The 22,655-nt window shown below is 48.5% G+C and overlaps 3 protein-coding genes across 4 annotated transcripts; 2 read left to right on the forward strand and 1 right to left on the reverse strand.

Moving 5' to 3' along the window:
* The first annotated feature begins 165 nt into the window (after window positions 1–165).
* Window positions 166–6,922, forward strand: LOC131883528 (mitotic checkpoint serine/threonine-protein kinase BUB1-like). Its single transcript, XM_059231017.1, has 8 exons — window positions 166–458; window positions 1,047–1,251; window positions 1,370–1,825; window positions 2,179–3,156; window positions 3,401–6,045; window positions 6,119–6,317; window positions 6,383–6,498; window positions 6,575–6,922. The coding sequence occupies exons 1-8, from the start codon at window positions 322–324 to the stop codon at window positions 6,750–6,752; spliced, it is 4,914 nt and encodes a 1,637-aa protein (XP_059087000.1). The 5' UTR covers window positions 166–321; the 3' UTR covers window positions 6,753–6,922.
* Window positions 6,923–7,003: 81 nt separating this feature from the next.
* Window positions 7,004–11,449, forward strand: LOC131883531 (RUN and FYVE domain-containing protein 1-like). The gene is made up of 4 exons (XM_059231020.1): window positions 7,004–7,194; window positions 10,537–10,602; window positions 10,735–10,970; window positions 11,045–11,449. The coding sequence occupies exons 1-4, from the start codon at window positions 7,005–7,007 to the stop codon at window positions 11,312–11,314; spliced, it is 762 nt and encodes a 253-aa protein (XP_059087003.1). The 5' UTR covers window position 7,004; the 3' UTR covers window positions 11,315–11,449.
* On the reverse strand, window positions 11,368–16,505 carry LOC131883529 (tetratricopeptide repeat protein 27-like). Of its 2 annotated transcripts, none has more exons than XM_059231019.1 (7): window positions 15,654–16,505; window positions 15,173–15,497; window positions 13,250–14,494; window positions 13,008–13,169; window positions 12,460–12,910; window positions 11,635–11,729; window positions 11,368–11,558 (listed from the first exon to the last, which is right to left on the reverse strand). In XM_059231019.1, exons 1-7 carry the CDS (start codon window positions 16,100–16,102, stop codon window positions 11,442–11,444), a joined length of 2,844 nt encoding a protein of 947 aa, XP_059087002.1. In that variant the 5' UTR covers window positions 16,103–16,505; the 3' UTR covers window positions 11,368–11,441. The 2 variants fall into 2 exon arrangements, with proteins under 2 accessions (XP_059087002.1, XP_059087001.1); XM_059231018.1 differs by having other exon boundaries at window positions 11,629–11,729; window positions 15,654–16,502.
* Between the last annotated feature and the right edge of the window lie 6,150 nt (window positions 16,506–22,655).

A 22,655-nucleotide genomic window follows, 5' to 3' on the forward strand; every position in this document is an offset into this window, starting at 1 on the left:
CCCGCCGGCTAGTCCCTCGTATCGACCGTTACAGGGCAGCTAGGCCCTGAGCTGGGGCCGGGCTGCCCCTTTCACGGCCATCCGTGCTTGACCGGGCCGACTGCCCCTCGGCGATGAGTCACCCTGAATCAACGGCCCTTCAATTCAAAACTTGGAACTTGAGCCATCAATCCATCAGTCAGTCAATCTATCAATCTCGGGTCATTCATTGCCTCCATTCTCCATTTAGGAAGAGAAAACTCAAGAGAACCAGTGGATTCAGTGGTGGCGTTCATCCATCGATTGTTGCGATTGGGCCTGGGATCCCGTCTCGCAAGATGAATGTGGAATGGGAGCTGTCCAGGAGAACATCCAGCCTTTGAAGGCCGGGCGGAAAGCGGCCGCCTTGGAGTTGTCGGTGGCTGGCCCGGCGGCCCATCTGGATCCGAGCGACAAAGGCAACGACGCCAACGCCAAAAGTAAGTGGTCGTGAGGGCGTGGCTTCCCGGTTGCCGGGCTTCGGCCGGGCTTCGGGCTTCCGGGCTTCCGGGCTTCATTGGCACCCAAAACACAAAAATCATCTGGTTTTGGGTTTGGGGGGGCTGGGCTAATATTAACCACTTAACTTTAAAAATCCAACGCTCAAGCTGGACTTGAACGGACCTCGACGAGAAAGAAACACGAAGGCACGGATTGAATTGGCCAAGCTACAAAAAATTCGTTCAGAGAGCTGAACTAGGTTCCAGCTAACTTACCTTAAGTGAAGTCACAGTCATTAACTTCTCACCGTAAAGGTGATTTTCAGCCCTTGATAGGCTAAAACTTTGGTCAGATCATGTTGAAACACTTGAGTTTGGCACACCCCTGGGCATTGGGGTCGACCTAATTGGACTTGATGGGTTTGCGTTTTCTGCGTTTCCTCGGTCTTGCTGTCAGATTTGTCCTGGCTCGCTCGCAGATCCTGGTCTCCAGGTCCGTTCAAGTCCAGCTTGACGGTTGACGGGTGCCAGCCACAGGGCGTGGCTCCTTGTTCATGGCTTGAATCCATCTCGGGCTTTGGCTTGCAGCTATTTTGAGGGCGAAATCCGTCGATCGGATCTGTCCGACCCGCTGGGCGTGTGGTGCCAATACGTGGACTGGATCGAGCAAACCTATCCCAAGGGCGGGCCCGAGGCCAACCTTAAGTTGGTGCTCGAGCAGGCCATCAAGACGTTCAAGAACGATTCCGAGCAGAACCAAGATCCCCGCTATTGCCAGATCTGGATCAAATATGTAAGACTCCCACCCGGCCCACCTAATGGCGTGGATGGTCTATAGATCTAACTATGTGACACCGAGGAGGTACGTAGATCATGCGCATGAAATGGGATGGTTTCTGCTTCAATTTTAGGCACATTTATCCCAAGCTCCCTTGGAAATGTTTGACTTCATGTGGAGCAATCAACTCTGCGTTAGTGTGCCCGACTTCTACGTTAGTTGGGCGTGGCAGCTCGAAAGTGCTGGTAATTTTAAGAAGGCCGAAAAGGTCTTCAATCAGGGCCTGAAGCGGGTTGACCCCAAGGACGGGGCCCGCGAGCGGGTCGAGCGCCAGTACCACCTCTTCCAGGCCCGCGTGCTGCAACACACTTTGCAAGAGCCTCCGCCCGCCCAGGACCCGCCGCCACCCGCCACCGAAGAGCGCGCCGTCTTGGCCTCGTTGCGCGGTCACGGCAAAAGCCAGAAAGTGGGCTCACTCCGCATTGGGCCGGCCAAAATGTCCGACCGACCCGGACCATTGGCCTCGGGCCCGCCCGAAGAACCTCCACCCTCGAATAATGGACGGAAATTGCCTTTTGCCATTCACACGGTAAGCCAGTCGTTACTGCATCAAGGGTCATGAGGGAATTTGGATTGGGCCCACTTGGATGCGTTCCGAATTAACGAGGCGTGGATATCGATCAAAATGTCGTAATGGAACAAGACCAAGGTTTTCAGATGATGAATGATTGTACATCATTCATCTTACGAGACGAACGGTTCATCCCGTCCCTTGAAATGGATCAAACCATTCAAGTGCCAAATGGAAGCCGGGGAAACCCCAACGAAAGTCATGCCATCTTGACATATTTCATTCGTGCCATCAACTTAGCACAACTACTTACAAGCTGCCCAACACTGGCGTCTCAATGTTTTACTTGATGGCTCTTCTTGTTTTCGCAGGACGAAAACGATCCCGCTGTCTCGAACTTCAATCAGCCCATCGTACCGTCGCACGCCACGGGCGAGAACTTGCCCTTCAAGAAGGATCAAAACCGCGAGAACGAGCTCAAGGCCGGAAAATGGACCCAAAAGGGCGGCGTGATTGGACGCAAATCCGAAGCCGTACCGTTAGACCAGATCGCGAGCAAGCCCGCCTTTGCCATTCACCAAGATGAGTGCGACCCGTTAGGCTCAGGCCCCGTCTCAGGCACCTCGTCGACCGCGACCTCAGGAGCCGTCAATCCTACCGATAGCCGCGTGCTATCCGTCAAGAAGAAGGAGGACCTCAACCATGGCGACATCCCGTTGGCCATCTTTGAGGATCCCGACCCGTCCAAGCATCCCATGTACTGCAAGCACTTGGTCTACCAAGGCGGCACAGAATTTAGTTTCGAGGAGTTGCGCGCTCTCAAATGGCGGAAACGTCGCCAAGAGCTCCAAGACGAAGCCGTGGCCCTGGAGGAACGACGACGCATCCTCCAAGAGATCGAGGCCCAACGTATCGCCTTGAAAGAGGAGCAAGAGAGCTTCCAACGTATGCAAGAGCAGTCCCGCCATCAGCAACGGGAACGTGAACTCGAGCTCAAACGATGGCAGGAAACCGTCCAGAGCCAAGAGCAGGAGTTCAAGGACAGCCAAACCAAGGCCATGGAGCGGCAGCAGATGGAGATCCAGCTCTTGAAGGACACCCTCGAGCGACAACAGATCGAGTTCCGGCGATCTCAGGAGGAGATGATGCGCTCTCTGCAGGCCAATAAGACGGCTGAGCAGAAGATCTGGAACGAATCCATGGTCAAGAAGGTCAAGAGCACGGCTGATGGATCGTCGTCATCGTCAATTCGCCATGAGGATCCCAAGACAGTCCCCACGGAATCCACATCATCCTGCTCTGCCTCGCTTTTGGATGACACGGCCAGTTTGGTGAACGCCAATCCCCTGGTAAGTATCGTACAGCTTATGCCTTTTTTTCTTGACTGGCCTTGTATTAAACAGAACAAAGTGAGCAGGAAGACTTAGGGTCGATTGAAATCCACGGCATTGATTGACTTAATTGGTCGTCACAATCCTTTGCATTCTCAGTAGGATTAGTGCCCACGATGACATGTTCTGTCAGGGGTTAACGAGGGATCTGTGTCATCCTTCATGGAAAATACATCACTTCTTTCCTGATTATTCATTTCAGGGTAAAAGATCGTCGGGTGGGGCCGTTGAGAAATCTCGCTCTCATCATCAACCTCATGAAACTAATAAGGATGGTGTGAATCGCTTAAATTCGCAACGTACACCTCCACGAGAGTCGTCGGAGAATTCGGCGGCCAATGCCTTTGTCCAACCATCGCCCACCATCAACACCAAAGAGGCGTTCAACTTGATGAAGCAGATGTGGGGCAATCCCACGCCTCAACCGCCCACCTTGATTCAATCGGACAAAGAGTCGCCTTTCCGGAAAAAGGCCAAGACCTCGTTCCCCATCTACACGGACGAAAACGTCCAAATGCCGCCACCGCCGTCCAGTTCGACCCGCACCAAATCGTCTTCCGGCACGCCTTTTCCCATCTTTGTCGAAGAGGCCACGCCCACGTCATCTGCCTCCGCCTCATCCACAGCCAAATCGAAAACCGATTTCCGCGTGTACACGGACGAAAATGCCCCGATGTCCAGTGGAATCAAAGTGAAACCCACTTTCCCGGGCTTCCAAAGCCAAAAAGTGGACCCGGAATGCAAGGAGAACATCCCGCCCCCGGGAACGGAATTGCCGGCTGTGCCTTCGGAAATGCGCGAGAAGGCCGGCATCCTCCAACTGGCCAAGAATGTTCCTTTCATTCCGTTGGACATCCAGGAGGAGCAAGCTCTCCAAGAAGATCAAGAGGATAGCGGCAACGACCAGGACGACCACGACCAGGAAAAAGGTCCAAGAAGTCCCTTATCACTAGAGCGCTTGCCGCCTCGTCCTCCTCCTCCTCAGTCATCATCCAACAATCATAAACTAGCCTCGAATCCCAATATGACCCTAGCCCTGCCCACCATGGAGGCTTTCGAGGAGATGGCTCAAAGGGTGTCCACGCCCTATCATGGTCGCCATTACACGCCCACGCACGAGGACGATGATGGCGACACTTGTGCCGTGGAGATCGTGTTCAAGAAGCCAGCCGACAAGAAACCCGCCGCCCAGGTCGAATCCTCCAAATCAATCCCCTCTCCCGATCAGACCCAAGGCAATGGAACGGCTCCTTCAGAGCCAGAACCCACCCAACCACCGCCCATCAATCCCCTCTCACCCATCATGGAGACTTCGCGCGAACACAACTACAAGAGCTCGTCGTCTTCGGGCCAATCCATGATGATGGCCCATCAGTCCACCAACAAATCCCATTGGGGCAACACCAATCTGTTCCAACCCCGCGATGCCGGCCTCACCACCACACAACAACACATGAATGTCACAGATGCGCGAACCCCCGGAGGAGGGCTAGGCCTGCTCTCAAAATCGTCGGTCAAAGCCCACCCGGAAATGACCGTGTCCTCGGGCTACATTGCCGACAATAGCTCGGCTCGCACGCCAGGGTACCCGTTGAAAGCGGACAAGAAACCGCTGCTTACCCCGGTCCAGCCTCCCATCCAGACTCAAGCGTCCAAGCCCATGATGCTCAATCGATATCAAGGCGAGGAGGACGAGGAGGACGAAGAGGACGAAGAGATGACGGGCTGTGTGAACATCCTGGCCCAGTTCAAGAAGGATGCCGGGATCGCCTCCACCTCCAAACCCGCGCAGCGCTCAATGCTGGACCATTCTAAAGCACCCACATCGCAAGCGACGACGATGATGATGAATGGTCGGTCCTTTGCTCAGGACAGTCTGAGAGAAGACGAGTCCATTTTGCGGGACGTCGAGAAGGCCTCGTTTTTAGTAGCTCCCCCCCAGTCCTCTCATCAACGATCTCATTTACCTACACCACAGACGCCGTCTCTAATGTTGAGCATGGCCTCATTTCGGAACGACAACGATGTGTCCGCGTTCCGCCCATCCAATTGTGGCCCAGAACTCGAAGTTAGTCCCGCTTTGGAAACTAGTCGCTCTTCGTCCAGCCCCGCCCCGAATTTGGATTTCACGGATTTGGGTCAAGACGTGGAGGTGACTGCTCCCGCCCCTAAACTCGAGGATACCCAACAGGCTGACGATTGCCGTCGCTCGACGGCTTTCTCAGGCGTGACTTCCCAATTGAAGACCTTGGACTTGAACGCCGTCCAGGATCCCTTTGACGAGGACTTGAAGCGGAGCCTGTTATCAAATCTGACCGTACCCGTGGCCAAACGGCACGGCTATTATCGCGTGTACTCACCCGTGCCTCAGATCAAGCCCAATCGGGAAGTCCAGATCGGCCACAACAGCTTCCTCGTGGGATCCTGTCAAGGCGAGGGATCCTACGGTAAAGTGTTCAAGGCCATGAAGAAGGAGGATGCCAATCCCAACGAGACCATTGCAGACATGGATGTGGTGCTGAAGGTGCAGAAACCGGCCTCCGAGTGGGAGTTCTACATTTGTTCCGAGATCCATCAGCGTCTCCGAGATTGCCACCAAGACCAGAATCGTTTCATGACCATCCCACGATGCTTCAATTTCGATGACGGCAGCGTTTTCGTGTCCGAGCACCAACAAGCCACTCTACTGGACGTGGTCAATGCCATGACCAATGGCTTGGCCAAATCCATGTTTGAGACCGTGGCATTGTATTACCTCCACGAGATGCTCACCATAGCCCAGCAGCTCCAGACAGTCCAAATCGTACATGGTGACATCAAACCGGACAATTTTCTGATCCCTGCCTTGTGAGTCTCAACGGGCTTAAAATAGAAATTTTCCGTTATCTTGGGGGCGTGACATTTACTACGTTCATTCCAGTCCATCCATTAATGAGGACGCTCAATCCGGAGCTGAGGTGTTTACAACCCAATCGAGATTGCCCACTTTACAATTGATCGATTACGGACGGAGCATCGACATGAGTCTCTTCCCCGTAGGCACAACCTTCACCGAGGTATTTCAAACCCAAGACCTGAGAACGCCCGAGATGCTCAGGGGGCGGCCATGGTCCTATCAGGTAAGCAGTCCCTGGAGGAAAACCCGAGTTTGAAGTATAGATTGTGGAATGCGTTCATTTTGCAGTTGGACTTCTTTGGCATCGCCTCCACGGCCCACGTTCTCCTCCATGGAAGCTATTTGAAATTGGCCCAAAAATCCGATGACAACGCCTTTTTCGCGCCCCAAGCCCCGTTGAAAAGGTGAGATCGGCCACTGTACTACATGCTAATAGTCCTGATTGATTTCATGATTTCTTTCTTTTTGATCGGAGCACAGGTGGCACGATGGGGAGTTTTGGCGCGACTTCTTTGACGCCTTTCTGAACGTCCCCAGTGTAGCCGAGTTGCCGAACTTGCCGGAATGGCAATCACGAATCGCCGATCTGGTCTTCCGCAAGAAAATCCGCAACTTTTCCGAGGTCGTGAGCAACATGAGTTTGGCCATGCGTCGATAACGTCGATAGCAATTATGATACTGATGTGGAAAATGATGTGTCGTCACTCATGACAGAGAAGGCCCTTGTTCGTCAAGAAATGTAAATTGTATCCATATGACTCATCATTCCGAGATGTTTGTAGTGTTTCTTGCGCAATAAAGCTAACTAGAACAATACCCCCAAACACACATACTTGAGGCTATGTAATTGAATTTTATCATTGCTTGATATAGTCCTCTCCCTTCAATTCTTATCTCGAGAGAAGGAACGATGAATGTTGTTGCAACACCCTCGGGCAGTCATCTGACACATGTAAAATTGACGAGAAAGACACGATTGATCAACAATTCCAGCAATCCGAAGATCATGGAGGCATCCACGAATACTACCGACCCAAGTTCCGTGGTGGAGAATCAAGATAGAGTCGATGGAAACATGGGAGCTTGGATGCAAGGGACAGGTGGGAGCAATTATGTGTCGTGAGAATTTAGGTTTCGAAATCATAACCATGCAAATTGCTAGTTAATTGAAAGAAGAATATGAACTTCGAAACTTACCTCACTCACATCAGGAAATTAATTTTTGCCCATTCTTAAACGAAGCAACAAAATCTCTTGCATCAAGATATAATTGACCAATATTGGGCACAAAAACTATGGAAGATCACGGTCCTACTAATGTCACAATTTGTGCGTAAAGTCATTAAAAATGCGAGCAAAGTTTGTGTTCTTACTGTTCTCAAGGGTGATGGTATGAATGTTCTCTGGCGCAAAAGACTCAAAATATATAAAATGTTAGAAATTGCCTACCGCGAGAATATGCGAAAAAATATGCAACTTTGCCAAGCATTTTATGTGAAATGAAAGGAAATCATGACAATCTGGCAGTAACAGCGCTTTTCTGATGGTGCTATTGATAGCTTCGGAAATTGATGACGCCAACTTGAACACGTCTAATGGTTTTTTTTTGGTCCAACAATCAAAATATTCCCCAGAAAATGAGGATTTACCCCAAATTTGTAGTGATTGATGAGACCAAGTGCATCTTATTCATTTTCCAATAACAAGATTGAAAATCATACATTATTATTTGTTTCTCATTGACAGATGAACTTGATTAAAACGTACGTATCGTATGTAGCACCGTTGATGGCCCATAAACTGTCTGGGCCTGAGAATGCTTATGCACTTGTACTGAACCATACCATTGTGTAGCCTCGGCATCAAAAGCTACACTTCGTTGTTAATCAATATAGCCAAAATGGGTCGCTCAGCACCCAGCAATTTCAAATATTGCACACTGTCCTGTAACAAAAAAGTTAAATTCAAGTATACTGTAAAATCATGATCCTCAGATGGCATTATTCATGAGTGAAAGTAAATGGAATGCTTGTGATTTCAAGGATTATGTTTTTTAAACTCTTTATTGCGAGATGCAAGTCTCATTGGGCACAGACATTTAAATATACTGTATGTGATTGTATGTACAGTTTTTGATGACATCTTTGGTTGTTGGGGTCCCATTCTGGGTTCGAGGGTCGCCATTCGGGGCGAATATCCATTAGATGAGCAGGGTTTTAGGTTTGGGTGGGTGGGTTGGCGACCTGGGATCGAACCCATTGTTCCGTCCACAATTGCGTACATCATCTTAATATGATATGGATAAGTGATGTACAAGATGAATGATTGTTCCCGGAACGGTTTTTATCAAAATGTTAAGATAACATATGTTATTATCTTGGGAAAATCCCAAAGTTGTTGGATTGCCCATCATGTAGTCCGTTTGTCGGTCAGATGTCGACCAAATGCCAGCCTAATGCTCGTGAAGACGTCGTGATCCATCACAAGTAGCTCCTTCAGCCCTTGATCATCCTATCACCAAGGAAAAGCTCCAGTACCCAGAGGGCTGGTCAGCCCAGCTACAACTATGGGTGAGGAATGTCGGCTACATGTTGGAAGGGAGGAGAAACAGGAAATCCTCGGTCACCAAGAACGATATTCTCGTGATCATTGTGAGAGGGGGAAGAGAATCAGAATAAGCAATCTCACCCTCAAGGATCGACGTTACCAAAATGTCGGCCCCCTGACAGCAAATGACGACCAATCCTTCCTGAATGTTCCGTTGGGACCTAGTTCCGGCCCAATGTCAACCCTTTGCCGTTCAGACACAGTGGTGGTCAGATGTTGCCCACATGCCACACCCTACAGAAGAGGCAGACATAATCTATTGTCGGCAATCCAGGAAACCCCTTGATGGCCAATGTGGCTAGCCTGACAAAAGGAGGTCAACCCTGGACATTGAGGAAACCGTTGCCGTCCACCAAGGGCCCTGGGACAACCCGTTTTAGCCTCCATGAGGAAGAGGCGGAAACCAACGTGGTACGGGAAATTTAACCAAAACGACAGTCACATTTTTGGGCTCGAGGAGAGCAGGAGTCACATTTTCATTCTCCAGGAGAGAAGTGAGTTTTTGAACCTCTCCAAGGAGGAAGCACCCGCCATTGCTAAGTGCTGGGACTTTGTCATTGTTGTGGTGCCAAGAAGTGGGAACTGTTTCGAAGGACAGAGATCGTCATCATATGGGAGTAGGAAACCCAGGAAGCCGTGCACAAGAGCAAGAGGACCTGGGAAGTGCCGAGTCTGAGTACAGCACTTCGTCACTTTGTTAGTGGACCTTCAATCCCGTCGAGTGGACGTCATCCGAGCATCTCCGTTGGACCATCTCACCAGACATCGAGCAGTAATTATTAACCCATTGATTTCATATGCGTATGTCCCCTTTTCCATTGGCCCAACAATTCCCCCACTTTTCTTACCAGAGCAAGACAGCTGATAGGCGGTGTGTTTGTGATGAATAAAGTAGATTGAACTGTACAGTTTGCCTTGAAGAGTAGCCTAGATTTCTCAGACGACCGAGATCGTGCTGGCATCGTAGGGAGTAGAGGTAGCAAGTGATTTGTATGCAACAACTGTATCTAAAGTTCATCACTCTTGTAGCAGAAATCAGTAGTTAGACTCTAGAGTAGAGGTCGACTTTGATAGACGCGTTTAGACTAGGATAGTGACCACATTTTGCAGGATATTTAGCCTTGAAGATTGGCCCAGGTATGCCAGACAACCGAGATTGATCTGGGACCAATGGGGAGTAGAGGTAGCTAGCGATTTGTATCCTTAGTCGTTTAATGATTGTTTGAGGCCCTGATAAAGGAAGCTCGAACTATTGCTCGTATGCCCTGATTAGGGTTATAACCGGAGGCCTTAAGATAGGTCTAAGAAATTTAAGCCCATGTACTAGGTGCTCTCCATCTTTGAGAGCTATCAAGGTATTTTTACCTAGTGCTTGGGTCAGGAGTTCCATGTCTCCGTTCACCACGGGAATTCAATAAGTCAGGACCTTTCACCCCTGGCTGGTGGACGGAACACCCATGAACCCGAGTTCAACTCGGTCACGCATTAGTCAATTGCGCTACAACCATCTCCCATAATATAGCTTCCGATGGTCTCGGAAGTTTTAGCGAGTGAAGCTTGTGTTGAGGGAAGTTCTACCCTACATATAGTAGAGCCGATGCCTACAAGTGTTATTCAAGGCATGCAAAAAGGGTTGGTTTTGCAATTTTGCTGGCTTGTTTTTCTTTTCTTTTGCTTTTCTTTGCTTTTCTTTTGTTTTTAAAAGCTTTCGCTTTTCGCGGGCACTAGTCACTTTTAGCAAGAACTAATCTCACCTGACCAATGAATTTCATTGTTGTTTGCATATTACAATAAGGATTGATAATGAATCAAATTTCCTCACTGATTTCTTTCAGGCAAGTCGTTTCAAAAGGGAATGCAAAAAGTTTCCGGACACGTTCACCCCAAAGCCCCGCGGAGAAGTGAGTTACTTGATGATGATGATGATGATGATGATGATGATAATGATGAGGAGTAGGAGTAGGAGAAGGAGGAACCGGGGACATGAAAAACATCTACTGGGACTTCTTCTTCTTCTTCTTGCTCACTTGCAGAATTCAAAGGCCAAGCCAGTGATTTGGAACGGATTTTGACACGAAAGCGGGCTCAATTGAAGCGAGCCCAGGATTTGAAGGCCTCGTTAATGCAATTGGAGACGCAGCAAAGTCAGACTCAATTGGCTTTGGAGAAGCTCAAGACTCGGCTCAAGTCTGTTCAAGAGGAAATCCAAGCGACCGTAACCGACCCGGAATATCTCCGCTCGGGGCAGATCGAGCAACTCCAAATCAAGGTCAGTCGACAAGGATCATTAAGTAGAAGGAGGGATTCAAAGCCTTTGATACATATGTTTTGAATCATTCATAGATCACGGAGACCGAGCTGCGATTGATCGATTTCAACGAAACTCCAGTTGTGGCGCAAGAAGGAGAACTCCATGATGAGGATGACGACGAATTTCGGGAATATGAAGCTAATTGTTGTCAATGTGAAGATCCATTCCCGATCGATCATCTTTTCGCTTGTCAAGAATGTGGAGCCTTATTCTGCACTCAATGTCTCTCGCTCATGACGGAACATTTATCCAATTGCCCAGACTCGCGCCCAAGCGCTCCAAGCGCTCAAAGTTCCAGTTGAGTTGCCTTTTATACCTACGAGTATATTACAGTACAGAGAGAGGAAGAGAGAGACACGGAGGGGTGTGTGTATTCTCAAATTGGGTTGATACCAAATAAACGTAATCATGTCAACCTAAGGCACATGTTCAGCTTTTCAAGTGGCTTAAAGTCTGTTCGAGCGTTTCGATGGCGGCCAGGAGTTGCTCGTAGAAGGGCTTGAGTGCTTCTACGACATCACCCGTGATCACAGCGGTTTGATTGGTCTGAAAAAGGGAAACCAAACCATGCCAGAAGATGTATCCCCATGAATGAGAAGAACAAAAAAATAATTACCTTCACCTTGACTGCGATGCCTTTCAAGGTCATTTTGGCGGAGGAAATCATTTGTATGCACTGAGCCTTGTTTTCGTGACCGTGGGCTAATTGGTCCAAAGCTAGAAGCAAGGAGACAGAGAAGCTGGTCGGTCATGCGTGTGTTTTTGTATTAGTTTACTTCCGGCGGTCGGTGGCATTCAACCTGAACCACCCCAAATGTGATGCTCATGCTAATCCTCATCAATCATTATTTATTCAAGAAAGGTAGGTAGCTTGGTTCCTGTGTCGTCATGATTGGTAACTTGAATAATCAACATTGCCACATTACACAACGACCGGATCGGATCAGGATATCCGCCGCTTTCTTTACTTCGGCCCAGATGTTACAAAACCATCTCACGTGCAAATGAAAGTCAGGGGTATGATGAAAGAAGGTGGGCAGAAAAAAACAGGACTGAAGGAACCTTTGGTTCCAATAAATCTGAGGAGAGAGCCCGATGGAAAGTAATAACATTGGTCCCATCTACCAGAATGGAATCCACGTTCCAATCTTTTTTTTTTTTTTTCGTTGAGACCCATTAATTTTTCGAACCCTAAACAAGTTATATGAAATTTTCAAGGGTGTTGAATATCATTGTCCAGGTAGGTCGTGGAATTGCTGAGAATCAAAATGATATTTCCCAGTTAACAGGTTGGCAATCTGTAATCCAAGTTTGATGGAAAACGGTATCCTAATCCAAATATGCTACCATACATAACACATAACAGCAAGACATAACAGATGTAAAACAAAATCAATAAGTAAGGAGAGTAGCCAAGGCCACTCTTCATAAGTCGATGAGCACTTACCCTGAGCGAGTTTCCAGCCAATCTGGAGGACCTCCTCCACTTTGTGCGGGTCACGTTCCCACCCCGCCTTTTGAGCGAAGCAGGCCACACCCTTCTGCAGGTACTGGCACGCCTTGAGCCGCCGTTCTTGGTGACTGGCGGGATTGAACCCGTTTGATTGTTGTTTCTGAACCTGATCCTGCGGTTGCGGTTGCTCCTGCGGGTTCGCGTCCTCCTCTCTCTGGGCCATAATGAAGGTCAAGTCGGAGTAGAGCTCCCAAATGCGGCCCTCGTTCGTGACTTGGCCGCTCAAACGACCAAAGAGCTTGAGGGCAGCCGGCAAGTGTCGACCTGAGGGCTCGCCCGAGTTGTCCGGGACGTCGTCTCGAATGGCTTGCACTAAAATGGCCAAGACATCAGTGTCCACCGGCTTCTCGCGCAAGTCCAGCAAACGATGGTAAGCCCGCATCACCTGCATCATGAAAAGAACAGCATGAATGAGATTTAGGTCAACATTCCGGGGGCGGGAGGAGCTGACATCATGGCATCAGCAATAGGGCACGACGTACCTCTTCAAAAGCGGCGCAATCCGTACTAACCACCAAGATGTTGTCCCAGATTCGCCAATTATCATAATCCGCCTTCACCGCTTCTTGCAGCACTTTCCACGCCCGCGATTTCTGGCCCAACTTAATGTAGGCGTTCGACAAGTTGTTCCACGCCTCAAAGTTCTAGCAATCGGCAAATTCGTCAGATTAGTCTCATTGAAAGAGAACAAAGCCAAATTGACTTCCGAGTTCTCATCACTTACATCGACTTCAAAGCGGCAATATTCCCGGTAGGCGGAGGCCGCCACAGTCCAATTCTCAATCTCCATGGCCGCATAGCCCAACCTGAGGAGAATATGCGGCTGAAAGGGGCTGACTTCGATGGACTGGCTCAAGCACTCCACGGCTTGCGGGTAGTCCTTATGGTAATAATAGTAAATCCCCATGGACCGCCACGCCCTCGCACTCCGATCATTCGTCATGGCCAAAGCCCGTCGGTAATGAGCCAAATCGTCGGTGGCATCGCCCAACATGCAATACAAAAGGGGCGTTTCTTTGATGTCCAACTGCTTTTGGATGACTTCGGCCGCCTTGTGGCGTAATTGGAGTTGGTGATAACAATGAATCATATCTTCCCAGAAGTTCATTCGCAGGGCAATGTCCAACGCGGCCTTCACGGAGCCCAGGGATTGGAGCAAGGTGCACAGTTCCTGCTCGAGCACGAAGAATGGCGGGATTCGCGACACGTACAACGAGTCGAGTCGAGCTTGCGGATCCGCGGGTTGGACCTCATTCAAGTGATCGACCAAAGCCTGGACTTGCATCATGGATCGCTCCACGGTGCGCCCATTTTCCGACTCCAATTGCGAGCGCACCAGTAGCACGCTCATCTTACTGGACCAGCTCAGGGTGGGACAATCCAGGAGAGTGTCGATGTAGGGGCGGAGTTCCTCGTGGATCAGGTCGTCCTTGGGTTTGGCGCGACGCCGGTAGAAGAGCATGGCCAGCAAGATGGCTTGATGCAGGCGGGACAATCCCGTGGAGTTTTGTTCCACCTCCGGATCCGTAAACTTGATCTTATCCAAACGGACCTCGTCGTTCAATTTGAGGTCCGGTGGTAGATCCTTGACCGCCGTGGGTGCGGGTGGGGTGGGCTTGCCGGCAGGCTGGGCTGGAGTGTGGAGGGTCAGGGCGAATTGGGGCAGATCTCGGGTTTGGAAGCGGGTGCGTTTGCCCAGTGCGCCCGTTTCCTCCATGTGGAAACCCGTGGCTCGACTGACCCGGGTCAGGATGTCGGGGATCGGCGACAGTTCGTCGAAGAGGGCGTGAAAGGCGGCCACCTCGAGCTCGAGCCAGGCGGTGAGATCCGGTGGCGCGGTGGTCCAGGCTGGCAAAGCGCGGAGCTGGCCGAGGATCTCGAAGTAGGCGTGATGGAAGGCCGGGCGTTTGTCGTCGGTGTGGAGGATCTGTCGGATGTGGATCAGGCGGAGGCGCCACCAATGAAAACTCTGCCAAAGAGACCAAGGACACGCATGAAGGGTGTGTTTTCCCCACCCATTAATGATCAAATGATCGATGATAAGGTATGTATGGGCAGGGCTCGGGATAATATTTGGTTCTTTAATTTTCGATGAATTTTAAAAAGAATAAGGCTTTTTGTATTCAGGCCAAAACATTATCTGGGAACATCTCGTTTTGATGAGAAATGGCGTGTTAGAGCATCCCCATGACGTAGATGTGGATGGCATAACTTAGCATTCAGGCCTATATTAAGTTTGGCTCATGGAACATTGAAGGAGCCAAATTTGACCTAGAACCCGGCGGTAACCATGGTTTAGGGTCCATTTCAGATATTTGAAAACAATGGTACATCTCAATGGTCATTGAGTCATCATATTTACTATTTGGTCATTAGTTCCAAATTCAGCAGTCAGTTTTTTGCTGTCTTTTTTGACTTTTCAACAAGCTAATTTCGTTTCATTTGAGAATTACTTTTCCTGTGGGAATAAAATGATTTCGTGCTTATAAAAACAGTTTTAGGGATTATTGGGCAATCGACACTATTATTTTGTGAGCCCGGGTCAAGGGTGGGTGGTCTTTAGCCGGTTCACATCAACCTATCGACCTAGGGCGTGGATCCCACTCGGGGGCGGGTCCTGGGTCATCACAGAGCGAGCGGTTTTTACCCAGAGTTGTTGGAATTCGTCCAGATCGGCCAAGGCGTGGAATACCCTATCGGCCGTGTACAAAAGGGGCGCGCCTCGGACGTGATGAATTAGACCCTCGCCATCCGAGGCCTGACACCAGGCCTCGAACGGATTCGGAGGACGACCATCAGTCCCGCCCCACCCCGGGGGCGGGTTCTCAAGTGGGTTCTTCTCCGATGGACCCGCTCCGCCCACCGGACTACGATCTTCCGTCATCTTGCCCATTGACTGGGCCGCGCCCGTAAAGTTGAGACCCACTAGGACTTGAAGCGCGGCCACGCCCAGCGCCATGAGCGACTCCCGTCTGAAAAGGTAGACCCAGATAGACTAACTCTAGCTACGCAAGTGAACGCAGGCGATCGATGAAACATGAAGAAGCTGGTTCAGCAGGCTCAATCGAGCAATGAAGGATAGTGTGGGTCCAATACCATGGGTCCCACAACCAGCCATAAAGACTTACGGCCAAGATGACGGTGCGGCAGTGCTGCCGCTCGGGGTTTCGACACGCTCTTGGATGAAGGCGGTCAGAGCCGCCACGTCGCCAGCTGAAGGCAGGCTCGACCAGCCCGGGAGCCGGGGGGGCGCATACCACGGGTGGTAACGCCGGATCCAGGCGGCCCAGGGGCCTGAACGCCAGTCGGCTAAGGGGGAGGGGGAGGGCTCACCCGCCTTCGACCCGTGGGACAGGGTGGTAGCGGGTGGGGCCTCGCCCGGGTGCACGGACTCGGCCGTACCCTGGGTGGGGGGCCACCCGCCCACTTGGCCGTCCCCGAGAGCGTCACGCCAGGCTCGGACCCACTGGGAGTGGAGTGGTGGGGGGGCGGCGGATTCCGGTTTGCGGCACTCGGCGGACGGGGGGCGGGGCATGACTGACGAGTGATGATCGAATTCCTGCTGGATAATATACATCTGGCAAATAGGCCTGGGCTAATCAATTAATTAATCAAGGCTCTGGCCGCCGACTCTTGCCCAACAACAACGACGACGACAACGATGACGAAATGGATGAAATGGACGAAATGGATGAAATGGATGAAATGGACTAATGTCATAACACTCTGGTGTGTCTCTAGTGGCTGTGGTGTTTGACTGGATTAGGCCGATTATGCCGATTAGGCCCCAGGCTTGTTTTGTCGTCTGGCTCGATAATAGGTCATTGGCTGGGATTGAGCTTGTGTTGGGGGATGATTGGGTGTTACTTGGGGGTTGGGTTGGGTGGGGCGGTGGTCCTCCACATCAACAGGGGTTAGCGGAACACGCCTAGATCCTTGATCGGCTGGACGGATATGATATGAACACGTTGTTTTGATTGGGATTGCTGGCGTGACGTCACTTGACTGGAAAAACGTGGAGGCGGGAAATTCAAAGGGGGCCAACGGGGCCAACCCTCCCAACACTAGTGATGGGATCAAACAAATTTCCAAAATCAGGATCGCCAGAAAGCTAGGAAAGTCAAAGCACGGGCCTTTTCTAACATATGGTAGCAAGAATATTAGGCTTGACCAAAAAGGTGACCCTGGTTTGATCGGAGAAAAATCAGGGTCACTTTTTGTGATTAACTAACGGGTTTTCGATCTTCGGCTAGTAATGCCGTATGCCATTGAAAATGTAAATTGGTAGCCCTACTTGCAACCTCCGGTGATTTTTTTGTTTGGTCCCCATCAGTACCCAACACTACTTGATGTGAAGCAAGCACCTACTGGGCAAGTAGCCCGGTGCTTTACTTGTCCAAGTAGGAACTTGCCCAAACTTGGGTTTGTACGGTTTGTTCACAGACACTTGAGGGGAAAATGGTGCGGCCAAACTTACGCAAGAAATTTTATACCCTGGCAAATTAAATCAGCTTATACAAGAAAAGCAATAATGTGCACCAACAGTGACGCAGCAACGTGGCTTTGGGTCATTGACTGGTTTGTTTCTGGCAATCTGACTTTAGATACGAACAAAAAATCCTCATTTTGCGGTTTTCCTGAGCTAAACGTCTGGGCTCCCTACGGTAGCAGCGGATCTCTGCTTGTGTTAAGCTTGCCCGAGTTCTGGTACTTGGCCAAGCTTTGCTTGTAAACAAGTAATACATGGGTGTCTGTGATGACTTGCTACTTGCCCTTTTCCCATCAGTAACCAACACTACTGATGGGATCAAATTGGCCCTTTATTGGAAACCTTGGGCGCTTGATTAGAACTTCCAGAACTTGTCCGTTTGGGACAATTTGGTTTCAAATTTTTAAAGTCCTGTGAAAGTGATTGTATTTAAGACTTGTCTCCTTGTCTCTCCTCTTGTTACCTGAGTCTTTTTTGCATTTCTAGAGGTACCTAACCATCACATAAGAGCTTTTTGGACACAAAGACGTACAACAAATCACTTGAAAACAGATTAGTGATAAAAATCACCCGCTTGAGTATGTTCAATACTTTGGCCCATTTTTAAAGACTCCAAGACGTTTGCTTGGCCAAACCTGGGTTTTAAAATGACCAAGATGTAGCTAGCACTTGTCAAAACTTAAACTTGTTCATGTTGGTTTCTTACACAATTTGTGCTAAAATACAACATTATCAAGTTCTGGGAGAACAACATTTCTCTTTTTGGAGTCCCAAAATCTTGCCATCTTGAGGTTTTTTCTCTGGTTTTGGATCTCATTTTTTGAGTCATCTATTTGCTACTCATATATAACAGAAAAAGAGAGTATGAGCGCTATATTTCTAATTTTTTTTTCACAACAAAGAATATTCAGTGATGCCATACGCAAACAAGTTCATGCCAGTTTAAAGAGTCAATTTTCTACTCGACTTGCTCTTGTTTTTTTGCTGATACCTTCATCGGTTATGGATACTCACGGCGCCTACAGTATAATATACTATTCGAACCCAACTTAGAAAGACTCTACACTTGTAAATGTTCTACTCCTTCCCAACATACCAGCCTGGTGGTGTGGTCTTCACACATCTTTTTAATTTTCACTTTAAGTTAATACGGTTGAGTTCATAACATGTATGTGTGAATTATTTCCATTGACGTTGCACGCTAACATATCTGACTGAGCCAGGGTCAAGGATGTTGCATTGTGATTGATTAAGTGCTATCACGTTGTCGGTAGGAAGAACATGACGACAGAAAGGCTACTAAGGCTACCAGTTGTTAAGTCAGTTTCAGTAGAAAATGACTCGCCCACGTAATGTCAAATTGAGGTCCTCTGCTTCTATAAGAGAGGGGTCCATGAAATTTAAAGAAGCATTTCCATCCGAGATGATATGATGATGATACTGCCTCGATGGAAAGATCTCACCATTGTCTCATCATTCACCCTTTGCCTGGTCAATTGAGATTCAGATTAATCAGACCCAGGCCTGATTCCAAGATGCTACCAAATTGGCCTCTATTCAGCCTCTTACAATATTGGACATCCCATCAAACCACCCTCAAGGGACGCCACTGACCTGCCTCATCTGGACATGTGCCTAACCAGACACATCCTTAAACAGGCATGTCTTTGTACAGGCACATTTACATTGTTTTGACATGTTTCCATCTCAACACGCCCATCCCGAAATGCCTCATCTGAACTAGAGTTGTGCATTGGACCCGACGGTTCCGATTCTTATTGGACACTTAGGGTTCCTCTTGTCTTGGAATTGATTGGTTATTTTGTTCTGACTTGGATGTGGACCTGAAAAGTTGGATCAGAAACTCATGGTATGGGTGCAAATAGTCTGACATCGGCCCGTAGTCATCAAGTATAAGTGGTAATCCTGGTTATTGCAGAGATCTCTGTGACCAGATTCACGGATGTACCAGCACACATCCGTCCTGTGTTTGAAATTACTTGGGAGAGAGAATATCAGTCCGAATGTCCTCAGTCACGCCCATCTTGTTCCACAACATGTTGGTAAGGTCTTGTATCCAAACAGGGGTACCAATGTGAAGAGCAGGTAGTGATCTTGCGGACTGGTTGTAAGTTGCTTTTTGTTTTGAACAGTATCTTCATCTCTTTTCCTCTCCTTCCCCAATATCTGAAGGGTCAAGCGGTTGATAAATGTTGGAATGAGCCGGTAACCGCGTCCGAATTGATCTACCGAACACCCACTGGGCTGGGTAAAGACCATCTTTTTGAGGAACATTTCTCCACTCCAAAAGGGCATAATCAAACGCGTCACGATTGAGGTTCCCATTGTTCCAATGGCGTTTCACGAGAGCCTTGAGGGCTTTTACAGGTACTTCTGCATGACCATTTGATTGAGAAAAGTACGGCGAAGAGATTTTAACACAAATAGATCGGTTTTGGCAAAAATCTTGAAACGGTTTGGAAGAAAATTGCGCACCACCGTCAACGCAAAAGTGACTTGGAATCCCAAAATCTCAAAAGAATTCGAAAGAAAAGTGCTGATAAAAAATCGAAGCTAGAGGGACACGACTTGAAAACACAATACATGGCCAGCCAGAGTACCGATCCACATATGCGAGAAAATATTTTCCCCGGTATTGAAAAATGTTGGCACTTGAAAATTGGAATGGCCAAGTTAAAGAGGGTTCCGATTCCAATGGTTCTTTACGCTGAGATGTCCTGTAGAGCTGCAAAAAAAGTGGGCACGGGCGCGGGTAATTCCTTGGTGCGATTCGTGCAATCGGGCAAGAATCTCCAAGCGAGCACTTTTAGGATTGATGATCCTACGTATGTCCGTCCAAAAGTAGGATTCCATCCTCCACGGAAATCCGCTCCCACATGTTGATGAAAGATCAAGCTTGATGTTGTGGAGGTAGGTTATGACCATTCTTTCCGTTTGTGATTGCTAGCAAAATGGCCTGATAATTTGGATCGTTTTGAGCGAAGTTTTTGATGGAGGCCAGCGTGAGGTTGTCAGTTTCATGATTATCAGAGATTGTTGAGATTTGGAGACAAATAACTTCTTGCACCCGTAAATCAAGATCACTCTTCATCAAGGGGATGGAAGACGGTGGCACGGCTTAAACCATTGGCTATACAATTTTCAGGCATTAGTTTTTTCAAAATTTGCTGAATTCGACGGTTGTCTTGAGTATCCAGGGATGTGCCCTGGCAGATAGTAACCAAAGGACGATGATCGGTAAAGACATTGAAATGGGATAAACCAAGTAGATACAATCTGCACTTGTCTACTGCTTGTTGAATTGCCACTAGTTCAAGTTCACAAACTCAGTAACTACTTTCTGTCTTTGAAATGAAATGAGATCCAGCTTGAACTAACTTCCAGATCGGAGAATCAGGTGATCCGTGATTTTGCATAAGCACAAATCCTATACCATAGAGTTGAGAAGCATCCATGAGTAGACAAGTCTCTCAATTCGAGTCAAAATGGTCGAGGATTGGAGGTGACGCGAGGGCCAACTTGGTCTTTTCAAACGCATCAACATGTTTATCAAGCCATTGCCACGCATATTAGACAAAAGACCTTGAAGAGGTGCAAAATTGACCTTCACATTTGGAGCAAACGCAGTAAGTTGATTCAGAAGACCAAGAAAACTGAGCAACTCTGAACAGTTCTTTGGGGTGGGAAACTTTGTAATGGCTTCTAGTTTCTTGGGGTCGGCGCTTACCCCCAATACTCCAATTATGTAACTGGCATATTTCACTTCTTGTCCAATGACGAATTTGCTATCGGACAACGTGATACCATGTTGTCGTCACCGTTTTAAGACCGAATTTATAACGTCTTGTAATTGCTTGAGAGAATCAGCAAAGTAAAGGATATCGTCCACGATCTAGCAAATATTTGGTATTCCCTCCAGAGCCTTATCCCTACGCTTGCAAAACTCATGCTCAGGACAGGATAGACCCATGGGCGCACGACAATATCGTTTCCGACCCCAAGGAGTCAGAAAAGTAGTATACTTGCGGGATTCCTTGGCAACAGGAATTTGCCAATAGCCTTTAGTTGCATCGAGAGTGGCAAACCATGTAGATGTAGATGGTATGGAATTAGCCACGTCTGATGGAGAAGGGTAAAGGTGAATTGAACGCTTGACGAATTTGTTGAGCCCTTTGAAGTCGACGACTAATCTCACTCCACCTTTTGCTTTGGGAACGACGTGAAAATACAAAACACCCATGCTGTAGGTTCCTCAGCGTCTTCGATGAAATCAAGTTCGGCCTCTGTAGAATCTCTGAATGCAAAAGGAATAGGGCGTGAACTCCCCCACAATGAACTCCCCCACAATAAACTCCCCGATAGGGAACTCCCCCATAAGGAACTCCCCCATAAGGAACTCCCCCATTGTGAGTTTGCCTTGAGGCAAACTGCCCCAAAGTGAATTCCCCCAAAGGCAAACCCCTTTTTCAGAGTCTCTACTCAAGGCTCTCCACCTATTCTCCATGATCCAGTTTTAACCAATTATTTGAATTTAAAAGTCTCCTTACTGATGCTGGTTCGTTTGAATTATTTCAATATCTGGCTTTCTTACCTCTGTTTAGCTCCTCAAGAACCTTGATCTTTGTGCTGCCCTTTTTGGATATAAGACAATGCACACTAAGACAAAGCCTTTTTACGTGCTGATTGTCTTTTGATGGACAAGTGCTATCAAATCTTGGGTGAGGCCTTCTAACCCTAAAAAATAAGGCGCTTGGGCATAACTCATTTTAGGCAGAGGATGAGAAGGTCTTTCAGGAGAGGGAGAGAAGGAACCCTGGACGCCACCAGAGCCTAGGATCTGGAAGATTCGTTGGGCTCATGACGACCAGAGGGGGGATTAGGGCTACAAAGTTTGTGCAGAAGAGAGGTTAAAGGGGAGGAGAGAGAGCGCAGCAATGGGAGGGAAAGAGGGAAAGGGAAAGAAAAAATGGTTTATTACCGGCATTTGGGTTTGAACCTACGATACCTGGGGAGAGGATCCTTTCCTTGTTCACGCCACCTTGTAGACTGCTTGGCTACACCACCTCCTTTGTTGTTACTTTTTACTTCCTAGAGTACAACATTCCTCCATTGAAGAAATCCAATCTAGACCTAAGTGTACAATCCTGTATAATATGATCCTTTTCTTCTGATTTACAATGTAAAATTACTTGAAGGTCTAGCAAACGACGAAAATCAAGCCACACCCAAAACAGGGTTTTCTTTCAAACGTAAGAAAATGTTCTCAGACTCTAAAATTCATCCTATTTGAATAAACGTAATTGATATAATGCTCAAATATTGGATGTTTCTGAATGTCTTCAGACTTCTGTTTGTTCTGCTGAAAGAGAATAAATGGGTGGTGGAGATCTTCTTCTAGGATGCTAGCCGCCAGGGGCATTAGGCACTTGCTGGAAGAAGATTTCCAGGACATCTTTTACCTTCTGTGCAAAGGCATCAGTCGCAGTTACACCTTCTAAAATTCCCTCTGCCCGGCCCTCTGCATGACCAAGGATCCGACCCTCTTCCCGGACCTCTTGTCGGACCTCTTGTCGGACCTCTTGTCGGACCTCTTCTCGGACCTCTTGTCGGACCTCTTGTC

This window comes from Tigriopus californicus, chromosome 7 (genome assembly GCF_007210705.1).
Source record: "Tigriopus californicus strain San Diego chromosome 7, Tcal_SD_v2.1, whole genome shotgun sequence".
Classification (NCBI taxonomy): Eukaryota; Metazoa; Arthropoda; class Copepoda; order Harpacticoida; family Harpacticidae; genus Tigriopus; species Tigriopus californicus.